Raw genomic sequence first — 14,354 nt, forward strand, 5'->3', positions numbered from 1 at the left:
GGCGGTGAGCAGCCCGACAGGGGTGCGGCCGGGCGGGTGGCCCCTGGGCCCCCATCCTCCCATCACGGGTGCCCTCCGCTGTCCTCGCCGCAGATCGTGAAGGCGCTGTACTACCTGAAGGAGAAGCACGGCGTGATCCACCGTGACGTCAAGCCCTCCAACATCCTGCTGGACGAGCGGGGCCAGATCAAGCTCTGCGACTTCGGCATCAGCGGCCGTCTCGTCGATTCCAAGGCCAAGACGCGCAGCGCGGGCTGTGCTGCCTACATGGCAGTGAGTGGGGGTCCCGCGGCGCCCCAGCGGGGGAGGGTGGGGATCTGGGCGGCATGCCTGCCGCAGCCCTGGGGGTACATCATCCCCTTCTCCCACCGGCAGCCTGAGCGCATAGACCCTCCGGACCCCACCAAGCCAGACTACGACATCCGGGCCGATGTGTGGAGCCTTGGCATCTCCTTGGTGAGTTGCGGGGCCCCTGCCAGCGTCTTCTTGGGATACAGACGAGGGCGGTAAGGGAGGGCGGGGACCAGTCCTCGGCCCACCCAGCCCGCCTGCTTCTCTCCTAGGTGGAGCTGGCGACGGGACAGTTTCCCTATAAGAACTGCAAGACAGACTTTGAGGTCCTCACCAAAGTCCTGCAGGAAGAGCCCCCGCTCTTGCCCGGTCACATGGGCTTCTCAGGGGACTTTCAGTCCTTCGTCAAAGACTGGTGAGGAGCCCCCCCCCCCCCCCCCCCCCCACCGTGCTGTGCTCTGGGAGGCAGGGCGGGGTCAGGTGTGGCCCTGCGCTCAGAGCAGCCAGGGAGAGTTGGGGCTGGCGGGACCCCCCCCTCCCCGACGGGGGGTGGGGGCAGCTGTGGGCGAGAAGGCCGCAGTCAGGGCGGGGATGTGGGCGGCAGCTGGAACCCGAGGCCCGAGTTGGCCCTGTGGGCAACTGGCAGGATGGCCCTTGGGCTTGGCCACAGGAGGTTGTGAACAAGCCGATGTGCCCCGGGGCCTAGGGGTCTGTGTGTCCCGCGGCGACAAGCAGAATGATGCCCGCGTGGTGTCCCCATTTGATTGTGAGAGCCCCAGTCCACCTCTCCCGTGGGCCCCTCCCAGCCCAGGTGGGGCTTCCGCTGCAGGTGGGATTTGTGCAGGCCCTGGGTCCTCTGGCTTCTCAGCCGGCAGCACAGGGCTGTGAACACACAGCAGCTGCTTCCCTCCAGATTCTGAAGACCCCTGTCTCAGAGGGAGGACAGTTGTGTCCCCGGGACAGCCAGACCCTTCTTCCCAGGCTCTGATTTCTGTTTCCTCCCTCTTTTCTGTTAGCCTTACTAAGGATCACAGGAAGAGACCAAAGTATAATAAGCTACTTGTGAGTATCTGGGGCCCCTGCCTCCCCACCCATCTGGATGTCCAGGGGCCTGATCCCCCGCTGGGGCTCCTCCCTGGTCCTAAGCCCTACCCCTCGGGCCCGCAGGAACACAGTTTCATCAAGCGCTACGAGATGCTGGAGGTAGACGTGGCATCCTGGTTCAAGGATGTCATGGCGAAGACCGAGTCACCGAGGACTAGCGGAGTCCTGAGCCAGCACCACCTGCCCTTCTTCAGGTAGCCACGTGGTGGCGGCCAGCCCCACCGGGGGCCGGGGGCATGGCCACAGGCCCCCCCTTCCCCACCTGGCCACCCAGCTGCCCGCCAGGGGAGACCTGGGATCTGGATGGCTGCTGAGGGCTGAGGACAGAAAGTAGGGGGCGCCGACCCACCCCCGACTCCCTGCCCACCAGCTGTGGACAGATGGGCTCGCCAGGCCCCAGCCCTTCCCGTCCCGGGGTCAGCCGGCCGTGCGCGTCCCCCTGACAGACACTGTGAACGGAAGACAGCAGGCCACGAGCAGACTCGCTATTTATTCAGTCGTAACCTCTGGGCTGGGGCAGCCCCCAGGGCCCGGGAGAGAGCCGCCCGTCCTGCCCCTTCCCTCCCCACCCCACCCGCTGTGTGTTGTCCCCTCTGCCTCCCCTCTGCGAACACGTTCCTTGTGTCTATCCCCTCTCTCTCATCCCTTGTCTACCTCTCTGGCTTTCCCCACCTCCTTCCCAGCCTCTGCCTCTCTCCTGGCCCAGATCTGGGCTCTGCCACCCCCAGGGGTGAGGGGGGGACCCCTGGGTCCACTTAGGTCTCCGGCAACGGCGAGTCGGTCGGCTGGTGTCTTCGCCCCAGGAAGGCGGGCTGGGCGTTATGACTACAGCTGGACCTGGGCTGGTCTTTCTCTCTCTCTCTCTTTCTCTCTCGCTCTCTCTCTCTCTCTCGCTCTCTCTCTCTCTCTCGCTCTCTCTCTCTCTCTCTGTCTTTCTCTGTCTCTCTTTGATCTCAGGGGGTCCTTTTTGGAGTTTATTGTATTTTATTGTACTTGGTGGGGTGTTTGGGGGGTGGGGGGAGAAGAGCTTGTTCTCACGGGGTTTGTCGGTACCTTCAGAAACTTTTACCAAAGTCATGTTTAGCTGCTTGCGGTGCAGCCCCTGACCGCCTGTGGGCACGGGCGTCTGGGGCTGGGGGCCAAGCCCCAAAGGTGGGCTCTGGGGGCGTTCCTCCTCCCTCGGGGCCAGCCCTCGGGGCTGGAGACTGGCCACAGCTTGGGGGGTGAGTTGAGGACCTCAGGGGGCATGGAGGGAGCCCAAGGGGCCGCGGCCACACAGGGTGGCCTTCAGGGAAGGCGGGCACAGGGCACGCCGAGGGCAGCAGGCGCTGCCACGGCAGGGAGGTGGTGGAAGGAGTCGGTGGCAGAAGCAAGCGGGGCCATGGAGCCCCGGGGAGGCGGGGATCGAGGGTGCAAGCGGTGAGCGTGGGGGTTCGAGGACGTGTGGCGGGACAGAGGTGGGGCTGGCTGAAGGCTGGGCGTGTGCAGACAGTCACGCCCTCGTAGTGCCCCTGAGCGCCCCTCGACTCCCCCAGAGCTGGCCAGTCCGCCCGAGCCCTGTGCAGCAGCCAGAATGGGAGGGGGTGTGTTTCCTTTTTGTTGGTGATGCATGCAAACCAAGTGGACGACAAAACAAAACAAAACGAAAAAAAAACAAAAAACCCACCAACACCAAAGGTGAGGAACTTGGCCGGATGTAGCTGAAGCAGTCTAGACCTAGGCATCCCTGTATTCTCTTGTTCCTGTCCATACTCACGAAATGCCGCATGTTTAAAAGTACGCAAGTTCTCTGCTCTTTGCCCCCCCTCCCCGGGAGGGGAACGGCCACCTTCTCCCGCCCCGGTCTCCTTTGTGAGGGGATGGGCGCAGGGTGGGGGGCCGACAGGCCTGGCCCCCCATCCTCCCTCGCCTGGCCCGGCCAGGGGGGCCTTTGTGGGTAGCTGGAAGGTTCCATGGCTGGTCCCAGGGCCAGCGCAGGCCCTAGGCCGGCCACCTGGATTTACTTTTATTTAACTATTTTCTGTTTTGTGAGTGTGTCTGCCCACCCCTGCCCTCCTTCAGTGTTAAGTGGGAGTTCTGGGGGAACCTCTTCCCCTCTGCCTCTTTTCCTGACCTGCCCTCCGTCACCGGTCACCAGCCCTCCCTCTTGACCAGGCAGAGGGTGGAGCGGGCGGGCAGGGGCCTGGGGTGGCCCACAGCCCCCTTCTCTGGTCGCCAGTATTCCCCTGTCCCTTTTTAAAATGAAATGCCCTTGTTTGTAAATCCTTAGACGCTTGAGAATAAAACCCCTCCCTTTTCTTCCATCGTGTCTCTGTGTGTCTAGAGCTCGGCAGGACCGGGTGGGAAGGGGCTGTGAGCCCTGAGCTTGGGGGCCGCGGGCGTAGTGCCTTCCTCTGCGTGGAGGGGAGACTGGAGCCGGTCCAGGGCCTGGTAGGGCGGTATTTGTAGTGAGCTGCCCGATGCCGAGCGACCGGGGTGAGGGACCTCCCCCCCCCCCCCCCCCAACCCCGATGGCCACAGGTTGGCCAGAGAGGAGCCCTTAATCCCCGGCAGGCCTTGGGTGCTGGCTCTGATGTACACCCTTCAGTCCACCGCCCCCGCGCCCTGCCTCCTGGGGTGGCCGCTCAGCCAAGGACAGGGCTGCCTGCCTACTTGCCAGGCCTGGGTGCTGCCCGCTGGCGCCTCGGCTGCTGGGGCACACCTGACTGCCAGTCCAGCATGCCAGGCGCTGCACTCCTGCTCCTGGCCCTGCTCTCGGGGGTCTCCACCTTGCCCAGCGGGCCACCTGGTACGTAGAGGCTGGGGACGGGGCCTGTCACGTTGCCATCCCTGTGCTGCCCTTTCTCATCCCTGCCTGGGGGAGCGGGTGGGGTCTGCCTCTGTGTCCAGATGCTCCTGGACCCCCGACCACTTCAGAGTCCCTGGCAGTTAGGCTAAGGCCAATGGCTGTAGGGGAGGAGTGTTCAAATGCGTTTAGGAAACGGGGGTGGGGGGGTGTCCTGAAAACACTTGACAAGGATGCCAGCCGAGTGCCTCCCCAAGGCAGAGGGCGCGCGCGTGTGTGTGTCCCCACCCTTTGCTACTGCTGCCCTCGGTGAGGAACCTGGAGGAATGGAGAAGCCGGAGACCCCCGCAGCCTGGCTGAGCTTCAGCTGTGCCAAAGGGCAAGGGGACAGCACCCTCCCTACTGGTCACAGTACCCTTGGAAAGGAAGGGGTGGGGCCGGCACCCTCCCTGAAAGCTGCTGCCACCACAGAGCAGCCTGGGCCCCTGGGGCTGCTGACCGCCCCCCCCCCCATCAGGCACCCCTCAACTTCCCAGCCAGGGATTCCCTGGCCCGCTCTGGGTGGAGAAATCGAGGCCCGGGAAGGGGGTCTCCTGCAGAGGCGAGTGGCTTTGCGCCCAGCCTCGGTTGCTGGACTGTGGACAGCCCCTGGGTCTTCAGGGGACACACAGCGACTCTGCCAGCAGTGAGCCAGGCGCGGAGCGGGGCGTGGGTGCACCCCTCACCGAAACAGCACCCATTTTCCCAAGGAGGCGGCAGAGGCGGGGAGGTTGGGTCACTCGCCTGGAGGGTCTAAGGGAGAGCGCGGCCTTGTCCCTCGGGCTGCCCTTTCTCCCCGCCAGCGCCCCCATTCCCGGCGGCGCCCGGGCCCTGGCTGCGCCGACCCCTTTTCAGCCTGGAGCTGTCCGACGCGGAGGACGCCTTCCCGCGCCGCGCGGGGCCGCTCGAGATCCCGGCCGACAGCCGCGTGTTCGTGCAGGTGTGGACGCGGGGCGCGCCGGGGAGGGGGAGCCGGGCCTGATGCGGGGCGGCGGGTGCTGATGGCGACCCCGCCTCCTAGGCGGCCCTGGCCCGTCCCTCTCCGCGCTGGGACCTCGTTCTGCACCGCTGCTCAGTGACACCGTCCTCCCGGCCGGCCCCGGGGCCCGCCCTGGCGCTGCTGCGCGGGGGCTGCCCCGCCGACTCCTCGGTCGTCTTCCCGCCGCCGCCGCCGCTCCCGGGTGCTGCCCGTCCCGCGCGCTTCAGCTTCCGCCTGCGCCCGGTCTTCAACGCCTCGGTGCAGTTCCTGCACTGCCAGCTGAGTCGCTGCCGCCGCCTCCGGGGAGCCCGCCGGACGCCCGCGCCTCTGACGCTGCCCCCGCCCTCGCTGGTGCGCGGGCACCCGGCCGGGAATCTGGGCGCCTGGGCCAGTCGGGGGTTGGGCATGGACCCTCTGGCCTCTAAAGGAGGAGCCCCTCGGAGTTTGTGGATCTAGGGGGCCGACGCTATGGAGCCTGGAGACAAGGGCCCCTCAGGGCTGGGGATAGTCACTGGGTCTCTCAGTCTGGTGGCTGGGCACAAGGACCGAGAGGGGGGCCTGTGGGTCTCCGCACAAGGGTTCCTCAGCGGGCGGGGAAGGAGCACTGGGCTTGCTCTGGGAGGGGCTGGGTGGCTGGATGCAGAAGGCGGCTAAGGGGCCAAATTTCTGGTTATCCAATGTTCTCAGAGAATCGGGTCGTGTGACTTTGAGGGGCTGAAATTTGGAGTCCTCAGGCCGGGTGGCTGGCTGCTTGTACATCTTGGGCGCTGGGCTCGGGGACCTCTCAGGGGGTCGGGTTTCCAGGGGCTTATTGGTGCGCCTCCCGGTTGCAACAGAGAGCTGGACACTTAGATCTCTTGGGGGCCCTGAGGGCCCTGGGGACAGGCCCCTGAACCCTGGGGCCTGACATCCCCATCCCTTGCCTCCTCCTGCCCACAGTGTCTGCCTCGGGATGAGGCGTGCGCGGGCGCCGGCAGCGGCAGCGGCGAGAGCCCGGGTGCCGACAGCCCCCACCTGCATACGCTGACGCAGCCCATCGTGGTCACGGTGCCGCGGCCACCCCCCAGTGAGCGCGCAGTTCTCCTCCGCAGGGGTCCCTGGGGTCGGGGGAGGGGGGGTGGGAAGGACAGCTGGGGCCTGAGCCGTCTCCGTTTTGTGTTCCCCACAGGGCCGTCCAAGGGCGTCCCCGGCCGAGCCGTGCGCCCCGAGCCGCCTGCGCCGGCCCCGGCGGCCCTGGAGCCCGCGCCGGTGGTGGCGCTGGTGGTGGCGGCCTTCGTGCTGGGCGCCGCGCTGGCTGCCGGCCTCGGCCTCGTCTGTGCGCGTTCAGGTAGCAACCTCCGCCGGGGCCCGCAGCCTATTCCAGCCAGTCCGGACCCCGGGGCTCCGCGACCCAGCGGGTGGGGCTGGACCATCCCTAGACCCGCCTCCGCTACGCCCGCAGCAGTCCCCAGGGGGCGCTCTTGGCCCGACCCAATGAGCGGCAAAACCCCTACCGCTCTGGAGCCTGCCTCTCCTTTCCAGCACCCCCAGTCCCCGGCGCCCTCCCGAGAGACTCGGCCGGCGGCCCCCAGCCCAGGAGGCCCCAGTGAGGTAGGTAAATTTGGTGACGGGGGTGGAGGGAGGCTGTAACGTGGGGCCAGCTGGAAGAGGGGGGTGCTGAGAATGACTCTTCATAGGCTTTCCCTTGTGCCAGGGAGTGTTCTGAAGGCTTCACGCCTATTAACTTCATTCATCCTCGCAACAACTTCCAGGTAGCTCCTATCATAAGTCCCATATTAGAAATGAGAAACATGAGACACTCTCTGAAGTTGTCGAAGGTCACAAAATTGGGTGGAGCTGGATTCAAACTCAGGCACTGGGTCACCCACGGCCAACTTCGGGCCCTGTGTCACAAAAGGGGTCCTCAAACCTCGGACAGACACTAGGCCGGGAGAATTCGCGACTCAGACCCAACACCCGCCCTCACTCCGGCACACAGATCGATGGAGGAGGCCGATGACCAGCTGGGAAGGGGGTGTCCTCTCCTTCGTTCGGCCTGAGTAGCCTCTCCCCAAGGCTGGGGCACCCCAGCGGGGTCCTGAGACACACCAGCCACGCCTCGAACCAGGTCCGCCAGGACTGGACCGGCCGAGGTCGACCTCTGACCCGGTGGGACCGCCATCCCAGCGTCCTGCACCCTCCCGCCTCCGACCCTCTGCTCCGCACACCCTCCCACCTGGGCTCAAAATAAACATCTGGTCTGACCTGCTGAGTTTGAAGTCTGCGTGTGCGCTTGGCGCAGGTGTAGGGAGCAGGAAGCAGAGGCCTCGGGACCAGGACTTAGGGGGGTCTGGGCTGAAAGAGGTCCAAACTGATACCCTTATGTACGTGTGCCAGGGGAGATTCAAGTGTTGCCCTAAACAGAAAGGGATACCCAACCCCACCTGCTTAAGTTTTAAGTAAGCCCCGCCTCCTTCCTCAACCCCTGCGCCTGCCCACCTGCCTCGTGCGATCTTCCCAAAGCCAGGCCTTCTCCGCTCTCCACCCCCACCACTTGGACCCTACTCTCGCCAGGGCCTCGACCTCTGGGCTCTGCTCCAGGCTACTCTCCGCCTAGTCTAGAGCTCTTTAAAAAAAAAAAAAATTTATGTTTATTTTGAGACACAGCGTGGGCGGGGGAGGGGAAGGGAGAGAGAGGCGCACAGAATCCTCAGCAGGCTCCAAGCTGTGAGCTGTCAGCACAGAGCCCAAGGCGAGGCTTGAACTCACTAATAGTGAGATCATGACCTGAGCCGAAATCCGACCGCTTAACGGACTGAGCCACCCAGCCACCCCTCCTCTCCCCCTACTCTAGAGCTCTTAAATAAACGTCTCCTGTCCCAGTTCTTCCCTTCCCCTGAGCGGGATACTACCTCATTTTACAAATGAGTAAACTGAGGTTTGGCTCGGCCAAATCACTTGCTCTAGGTCACCAGGGCTGGCCGACCCCACAGCCCAGGTTCTTGGCTACCATTGGACAAGCTGCCTTCCGGCCAGGGTCCACCCCTTTTGGAGAAGCAAAGCACACAGTAGGAGCTTCACAAGACTTAGTCCAGGAATGGAAGGGACGGCACGAGATCTAAGGTCTCGGCTCCAGTTCCCGAAGGAGATAAAATGCAGGCGGGGAGGGCGGGTGTGTCTCATTCGCCCCCGCCACAGTTCTCAGGCCGGTCCCTCCAGCCTCTCCCACCCAGACGGTTGCTTCAGGCCGCAAACGCGAAGCCACGCCCCCATCTGTTTCCGCCTCCGCGCCGCCCTTTCTGATCCCGGCGGCCTCCGTAACCCCGCCTACCAGGAAAGCGAGCCCGGAACGCCGACTCCGCCCTCGCCGGCATGAAGCCTCCACAGCGGCGGCGAGCGGCCCCGGCGCGCTACCTGGGCGAGGTGACCGGCCCCGCGGCCTGGAGCCCCCGCGAGAAGCGGCAGCTGCTACGACTACTGCAGGCGCGGCAGGGCCAGCCGGAGCCGGACGCCACTGAGCTGGCCCGAGAACTGCCGGGCCGCAGCGAGGCCGAGGTGAGGCATCTTGGCAAGGAAGCGGGGGTGGGGGCGGGGCTGGGATGTGGGCGGAGCATCCTTGCGGTCGAGGGGCGGGGAGTGGGCGGGGCGCGTGCGATGCTGGGGGCGGGACGAACTTGGGAGCTAGGGTGGGGTGGGCGGGGCGTACGTGAGGATGAGGGGCGGGGCGAGGTGGAGGCCGAGAGTGCGAGAGGTTAAGTCGGACTCCCGATAAGGCGGAGCGGGGAGCGGAGGCCGGGGACCGGGCAGAAAGGGCAGCGGGACCTGGCGGGAGTGAGGCAGAAGTGAGAGTCAGGAAACGGAGCCGAATGGGTGAAGCGGGAAGGTGAATAGGGTGGTACTTAGCGGGGGGTGGGCCCTGGCTGCGGGGAGGAGCCCGAGCTGACCTGGGTCTTAACACTTTATTGAGTGGCCGGTCACACCTGGGGCCTTGGCCCTCGTCCCCGTGCAGAGTCACTGAGACCCCTAACACCTAGCGGGAGGCTAGGGAGCGGTGCCGGTCCTGGGGCAGGCAGTCGGCTTTGGCTTCTCTCCCCAGCCCTGGGCGTATAGAAGGCCCATTTGGCCTCCTCCTCTCTTCCCCAGATCCGGGACTTCCTGCGGCAGCTCAAGGGCCGCGTGGTCCGGGAGGCCATTCAGAGGGTGCATCCAGGTGGCCCGCAGGGTCCAAGGCGCCGGGAAACACAGACCCCGGCCCCCATCGAGGTGAGGCAGGGCTAGACCCACCCTCCCACCCCCCACGGCCGGGCCCTGGGGCATGGTGTGGGTGTTGCGGGGGGTTGGAGAGTGATAATCTGGCCAGGGGCTCCCCAGGAGGGGCAGGACTTGGATCAACCCCTGAGGGTTGATCCCTAGGCTGACCGTGTACTTTCTGGTCTCCCCATCCAGGTATGGATGGATCTGGCTGAGAAGATAACAGGCCCGCTGGAGGAAGCCCTGACTGTGGCTTTTTCACAGGTACGGCCCTCCCCCAGGCAGGATGGGGGTGTTACGTGTAAGTCTAAATACGGTGGATTGGGGTCTAGGAACCTTCCCCTGGCCAGCTCTGTGACTCCAGCCAGCCACTGAGCACCCTGAGCCCCAGTGACCCCGCTTCCGAAGCATCTCGTGCATGTTACGCCTCACAGGGGGGATTTGGTGAGCAGGTGGGGGTGGAGGGCTCAGCCTTGTGCAGGGCAGGGGGCTGGCTGATGGGAGGACTTGTGCTTTCCCCTCCCCGATCTCTCTTCCTGCCAGGTACTCACCATCGCGGCCACAGAGCCCGTCAGCCTCCTGCACTCCAAGCCCCCCAAGCCCACACAGGCGCGTGGAAAGCAGCTGCTGCTCAGCGCCCCTGGAGGGCGGGAGGACTCGAGCCCTGAGACCCCGGAGACCCCTGGCCCCGCCCCCAAGACAAGTGACCCCGCCCCTGAGGCACCTTCCGAATCCCTAGCTGACCCCGCGGCTGAAGGAGATCTCTCCGTGGACTTTGAGAAGATCTACAAGTATCTGTCAGCCATCTCCCGCAGTTGCCAGGGCCCTGAACTTTCTGCAGCTGGTGAGGATAACGGGAAGGGGCTGTGAGGGAGTCCCAGATAGCAAGCCCTGCCCCACCTCACTCTTCTCTCCTCTCTATCCTTTACCAGAGTCAGCTGTGGTCCTTGACCTGCTGCTGGCACTTCCGGAGGAGCTCCCCCGCCTGCCCTGCACGGCCCTGGTTAAACATATGTCGGATACGTACCTGCGCCTGACGGCCCCCCAGCCGGACCCAGCTGGTGAGGGCCTGGGGCCCAGAGCTGAGAATGGCGGGACAAGCCCCAGGGGGCCGGAGGAGGCCAGCCAGGCCATGCCCCAGGCCCCAGAGAATGCTGGGCCCAGTGAACCGAGATCTGCTTGGCAAGCAGCCGGGGTCTGCCCCCTGAACCCGTTCCTGGTGCCCCTGGAATTTCTAGGCCAGGCAGCCACCCCTGCGCGTTGAAGGCCTGGCAGGCAGAGGACACACCAGACATCTGTGAACCCCCTGGCCCTCAGTCCTGCGTGGGCTGGCACTGGGTTGTCATGAGTCGTGGCGGAAGGTACCGGACACGGTGGGCGTTATGGGGCCGCTTTTAAGATGACTGATCCCGCGGGGTTGTCTGAAACAAGCAGCACAGTTGCACAGGCGTTTGGCCACAGAACTGAGGTGGGGGCGGCCAGGCAGGCTTGGCTAAATCCACTGTCAAATCCAAACCCTCCACCCTGGGCTCCCCCTCCCCCCCCCCAGCTCCTGTGTCTTCCAACATCCTGTATCCTGTGTCCTGTAACTGTGAGTAAAGTTCCTGTCAATCTCTCTTGCTCCCTTTTTTCTGTGAGTTAAAGATGGGGGTCGAGGCCCAAAGTGCCAGAAAGAGAAGTCAGGGGTAGGAGTGCCAGAGCCGGGTCCCAGGGACCGAATCGGGGGGCACGCAGGGAGGAAGGCCAGCAGCTAAAGGCTGCTGCGACCAGGTCTGGTTCGGTGCCACCTGGAATGACCTTGGGCCGGCTGTGAGAGGGACCTTTGGTGACGGTATGGAGGATAGAGGCCTGATCCTGACAGGTGTGAGTGAAAGGTTCTCGGAGCAGGTGACCTCACGTCACACAGATGAAGGGGAGAAGCCAGCAGAGTGGCCAGATGGGAGGAGCCAGGCCCCAGGTAGGGGTGGGAGGGAGGGAGTCCCTGAGGTGGCCTTAGGGAAGCAAGGAGGGGGAGGGAGGGGGAGCTGGAGGGGCCTTAGGAGCAGGGAGGGAGGAGCTGAGCTGGGTAGAGGCAGGGGCCTGGCTGCTGGGTCTCCCAGCAAGGGGTCCCCCTTCATCAGCGGGCCTGAGGGTGTAGATTCAGGGGCAGGTTGGGGAGAGGAACGGCCGGGGAACCAAGCATCCTCCTCCAGCACTGCCTCCCCCCCGCTTCCCTCCCCCCCACCAAGCCTAACTAGTCTTCTGGGAGCTGGTAAATTTTGTTCGCAGAGCCCGTGCATTCACACAGCCTTCCTTTTATAGAAGCGCTCGCTTCTCCCCACACACGTTGCACACGGCTCCCCCGGGGCACAAACATATCTCCCAGGCGGGTGTGGAGCAGCGCCAGCCCACTCCATGCCGCCAGTCCCACGGTTTCCAGTGTGCACGTGTTCACGGTGGGCAGGAGGCACCAGGCTCAGAGGTGTTTCAGGTTGCAGATGTGGTCGGTGCCAGATCATGCCACCTCTTGGTGACACCCTCCAGCTCCCCACTCCAGCGAAGTCCATGTATTCCCCAGCCCCCAGTCCCCTCAAGTCAAGGGAAAGAAGGGGGATGGGTCTTGGCTATGCATGGAGCCGGCGGGATCCAGGTTGCACCTCAGTCGCCCCCAGAATGCGGCCTGGGTGTCTCCGCAGCATGAGGCTCACGGACAGCAGGTGGAAATCAGGCCTGGGTTCAAATTCCAGCCACTTAGTACAGGCTAGTCACTCAGGCTGCCTGGACCTTCGTCCCCTTGCCTGTAAGACTAGGGATGCTAACAGGCCTCAGGGTCCTGAAGAAGGAACAGGCCATGCACAGGACGCTCTAACTCACACGCTGCTTGGCATGTAGTAAGCGCTCAATAATAGCTTTTATTTTCACCAATGGCTGGGGGGCTGGGAGGAGGGAGAAGGCGTGGGTGAGGCCAGGCGGGGATGGGAGCAGGGATCAGGGGGAAATGGCAGGAGCGCCAGTGCAGGACGGAGGTGGTGACTTGGGGGAAGGGCGCTGACCTGTACTGGGGCCGGGGCTGGAGCGGAAGAGAACCTGCCCGCACTCTCCTCCCACCGCAGGCGTCACGCATCCTGGACACAACAGCCATTGCTGCTCTCCAGTCTCGGTCTCCGGGGGCAGGCCACGCAGGGCATATTGCTATGCAGCGTCCACCCCGTGGGCCCAGAAGAGCCTGTCCCGCAGGAGCAGCTCAACACTTAAGGGTGGGGGGCGAGGCGACGGGTCGGGGTTGGGGGAGTGAGGATGGCCAGACCACAGGGGAGGGAGGGGGACACGGGGGTCCCCCGCATCCAGGAATGGACACGACAGTCATGCTCGGCGGCGGCAGGACAGTAGCAGAGCCACCAATACGCCTTGGGGTGGGGGAGGGGTCCTCTTTCCCGTCGGGGAGCCAGTAGGGGACCAGCCGGGCCGGTGAGTCACGGAGCGAGGACGGGGCGGGATAAAGGCACGAAGTGGGGCTCCGGCCAGGCCGGGAGGAAAGATGGGAGGGGTCTGAGGGGGAGGAGCCGGACTTCTAACGCCCTGCCCCCTCGGGCTAGGATCTGGGGTGGGATCCTGAGCGCCATCCCGGCCAGGCGGCGCCCCAGTCGGGTCGGCCCTCGGCGAGAAACCCCGCTCGGCTCAGACCAGCGCGTAGTCGAACTGCCCGCGCTCGAGCGCCTCCTTGTGGTCGGTCCAGGACGAGGCGGGCATGCGGCTGTAGGGGTCGAGCAGGATGCGCACGCAGCGCACCATCAGCAGCACCAGCACCACGAGCAGGCAGAGTACGAAGGCGAACACTGTGCGCTGCTCCGCGTCCAGGCCCGCGCCCACCGGGGGCCCCGTCGACGGCGGCAGCGGCTCGGGGGACAGCGTCCACGTCGCGCTCATGGCTCACATCGCCGCGCGCCCTGCGGAGGAGGGGCCCGCCCGGGGCGCGGGGATGAGGCTGCGCCTTCCCTTCCCTGCGCCGCCCCCTCCTGCCGCGGCCCCCTGACCTTGCCGGGATCCAGCCCCCGCCCGGGCCTCCGTCCCCCCGGCTACGCCCAAGCCCGGGGCGCAGGCACGCCACCACAGGCACTCAGGGACCCAACTCCGGCCATGCGCGCAGGTGGGGGTGCTGACAGTGGGGAGAGGGAGCCCGGGCCCTGCCGGCCCGCGTACAACAGGTGCGAACGCACAGCCCGGGCGGCGCGGCGAAACCCTGTCCCCCGCCCCGCTCCCTTTGTTCCCGGCGTCCCGGGGACCCCTCCCCCACCACCCCCGCCTCGCCGCGCCCCTCACCCTGGCCTCTACCGGGACGGGAACCGAGCGTCCGGCGGCTGCGCTCTCTTCCGGGACCCGCGCCGGCTCTGCTCTCGGCCTCTCTCCCGCGGAGGCAGCGGCGGCGGCGGCCCCGGCTCAGCCCACCCCACCCGCCCCTGGAGCGCCCGAGACCGAGGCAGGCGAGCCGCGCGCTAGCCGGGCCGCCGCGGCTGTTCCCATGGCGACGGGGGGCGGGGCCGCCGCGGGGGGCGGAGGCTGCGCAGGCAGCGGCGCGCGGGCTCGCGACCCCGCCCCGGCCTCCGGGAGAAGAGCGCTCCCGCCCGCAGGCGCCTGGGAGATCCTGGGCGCGGGGCGCATCGGCACCCAGGACCTCGCCCACCCCACCCCGACAAACACCCCAGGCAGCCCCAGCCCGACTCCGGCACCTGTCTATGCGATAGACCCCTCAAGCAGACGACCTGTTTGGGGAATCCCAATGCCTCCCGAATCACTCATACTGACGCTCAAGCTCCTCCAGTTGTAGGGACCCCAACCTTCCGAGATCCCAGCCAGGCAGGCCTCGGAAAAGCTCCCTAGCTCTTGTGGAGGACCCCCGACCCAGGGAGGGCAGGGTCCTGAGCAGGCAAGGTCTAGGGCTGCAGTTCC

At 65.7% G+C, this 14,354-nt stretch overlaps 4 protein-coding genes across 5 annotated transcripts in view; 3 read left to right on the top strand and 1 right to left on the bottom strand.

Moving 5' to 3' along the window:
- The window catches only part of MAP2K7 (mitogen-activated protein kinase kinase 7), a 9,710-nt gene extending 6,012 nt beyond the window's left edge, over window positions 1-3,698 (top strand). For both annotated transcript variants that reach the window (XM_058728175.1, XM_058728176.1), the window contains 6 exons: window positions 1-4; window positions 94-273; window positions 376-456; window positions 564-706; window positions 1,308-1,353; window positions 1,459-3,698. The exon at window positions 1-4 is cut by the window's left edge and continues 104 nt beyond it. In XM_058728175.1, the coding sequence (XP_058584158.1) occupies window positions 1-4; window positions 94-273; window positions 376-456; window positions 564-706; window positions 1,308-1,353; window positions 1,459-1,593 (589 nt within the window). In that variant the 3' untranslated portion in view covers window positions 1,594-3,698. The remainder of the gene's footprint in view (window positions 5-93; window positions 274-375; window positions 457-563; window positions 707-1,307; window positions 1,354-1,458) is intronic.
- A 415-nt stretch (window positions 3,699-4,113) lies between these two features.
- On the top strand, window positions 4,114-7,449 carry TGFBR3L (transforming growth factor beta receptor 3 like). The gene is given in 7 exon segments (XM_058723599.1): window positions 4,114-4,183; window positions 4,677-5,010; window positions 5,012-5,159; window positions 5,241-5,549; window positions 6,138-6,264; window positions 6,367-6,788; window positions 7,177-7,449. Coding segments are annotated over 7 exon segments (1,431 nt in total). The 3' UTR covers window positions 7,198-7,449.
- SNAPC2 (small nuclear RNA activating complex polypeptide 2) lies at window positions 6,739-11,041 on the top strand. The gene is made up of 6 exons (XM_058728177.1): window positions 6,739-6,788; window positions 8,512-8,732; window positions 9,321-9,440; window positions 9,624-9,692; window positions 9,972-10,272; window positions 10,361-11,041. Exons 2-6 carry the CDS (start codon window positions 8,550-8,552, stop codon window positions 10,690-10,692), a joined length of 1,005 nt encoding a protein of 334 aa, XP_058584160.1. The 5' UTR covers window positions 6,739-6,788; window positions 8,512-8,549; the 3' UTR covers window positions 10,693-11,041.
- A 1,258-nt stretch (window positions 11,042-12,299) lies between these two features.
- Window positions 12,300-13,920, bottom strand: CTXN1 (cortexin 1). Its single transcript, XM_058728180.1, has 2 exons — window positions 13,728-13,920; window positions 12,300-13,354 (listed from the first exon to the last, which is right to left on the bottom strand). The coding sequence occupies exon 2, from the start codon at window positions 13,332-13,334 to the stop codon at window positions 13,086-13,088; it is 249 nt and encodes an 82-aa protein (XP_058584163.1). The 5' UTR covers window positions 13,335-13,354; window positions 13,728-13,920; the 3' UTR covers window positions 12,300-13,085.
- Between the last annotated feature and the right edge of the window lie 434 nt (window positions 13,921-14,354).

Source organism: Neofelis nebulosa, chromosome 4 (genome assembly GCF_028018385.1).
Source record: "Neofelis nebulosa isolate mNeoNeb1 chromosome 4, mNeoNeb1.pri, whole genome shotgun sequence".
In the NCBI taxonomy this organism is placed as follows: Eukaryota; Metazoa; Chordata; class Mammalia; order Carnivora; family Felidae; genus Neofelis; species Neofelis nebulosa.

Excerpts from the sequence above, each read along its gene's own strand:
- SNAPC2 (XM_058728177.1), top strand. The coding sequence starts at position 8,550 with ATGAAGCCTCCACAGCGGCGGCGAGCGGCCCCGGCGCGCTACCTGGGC. Across the intron at positions 9,693-9,971 it reads TGACTGTGGCTTTTTCACAG|GTACTCACCATCGCGGCCAC; the intron begins GTACGGCCCTCC and ends TCTTCCTGCCAG. Across the intron at positions 10,273-10,360 it reads CCCTGAACTTTCTGCAGCTG|AGTCAGCTGTGGTCCTTGAC; the intron begins GTGAGGATAACG and ends ATCCTTTACCAG.
- CTXN1 (XM_058728180.1), bottom strand. The coding sequence starts at position 13,334 with ATGAGCGCGACGTGGACGCTGTCCCCCGAGCCGCTGCCGCCGTCGACG.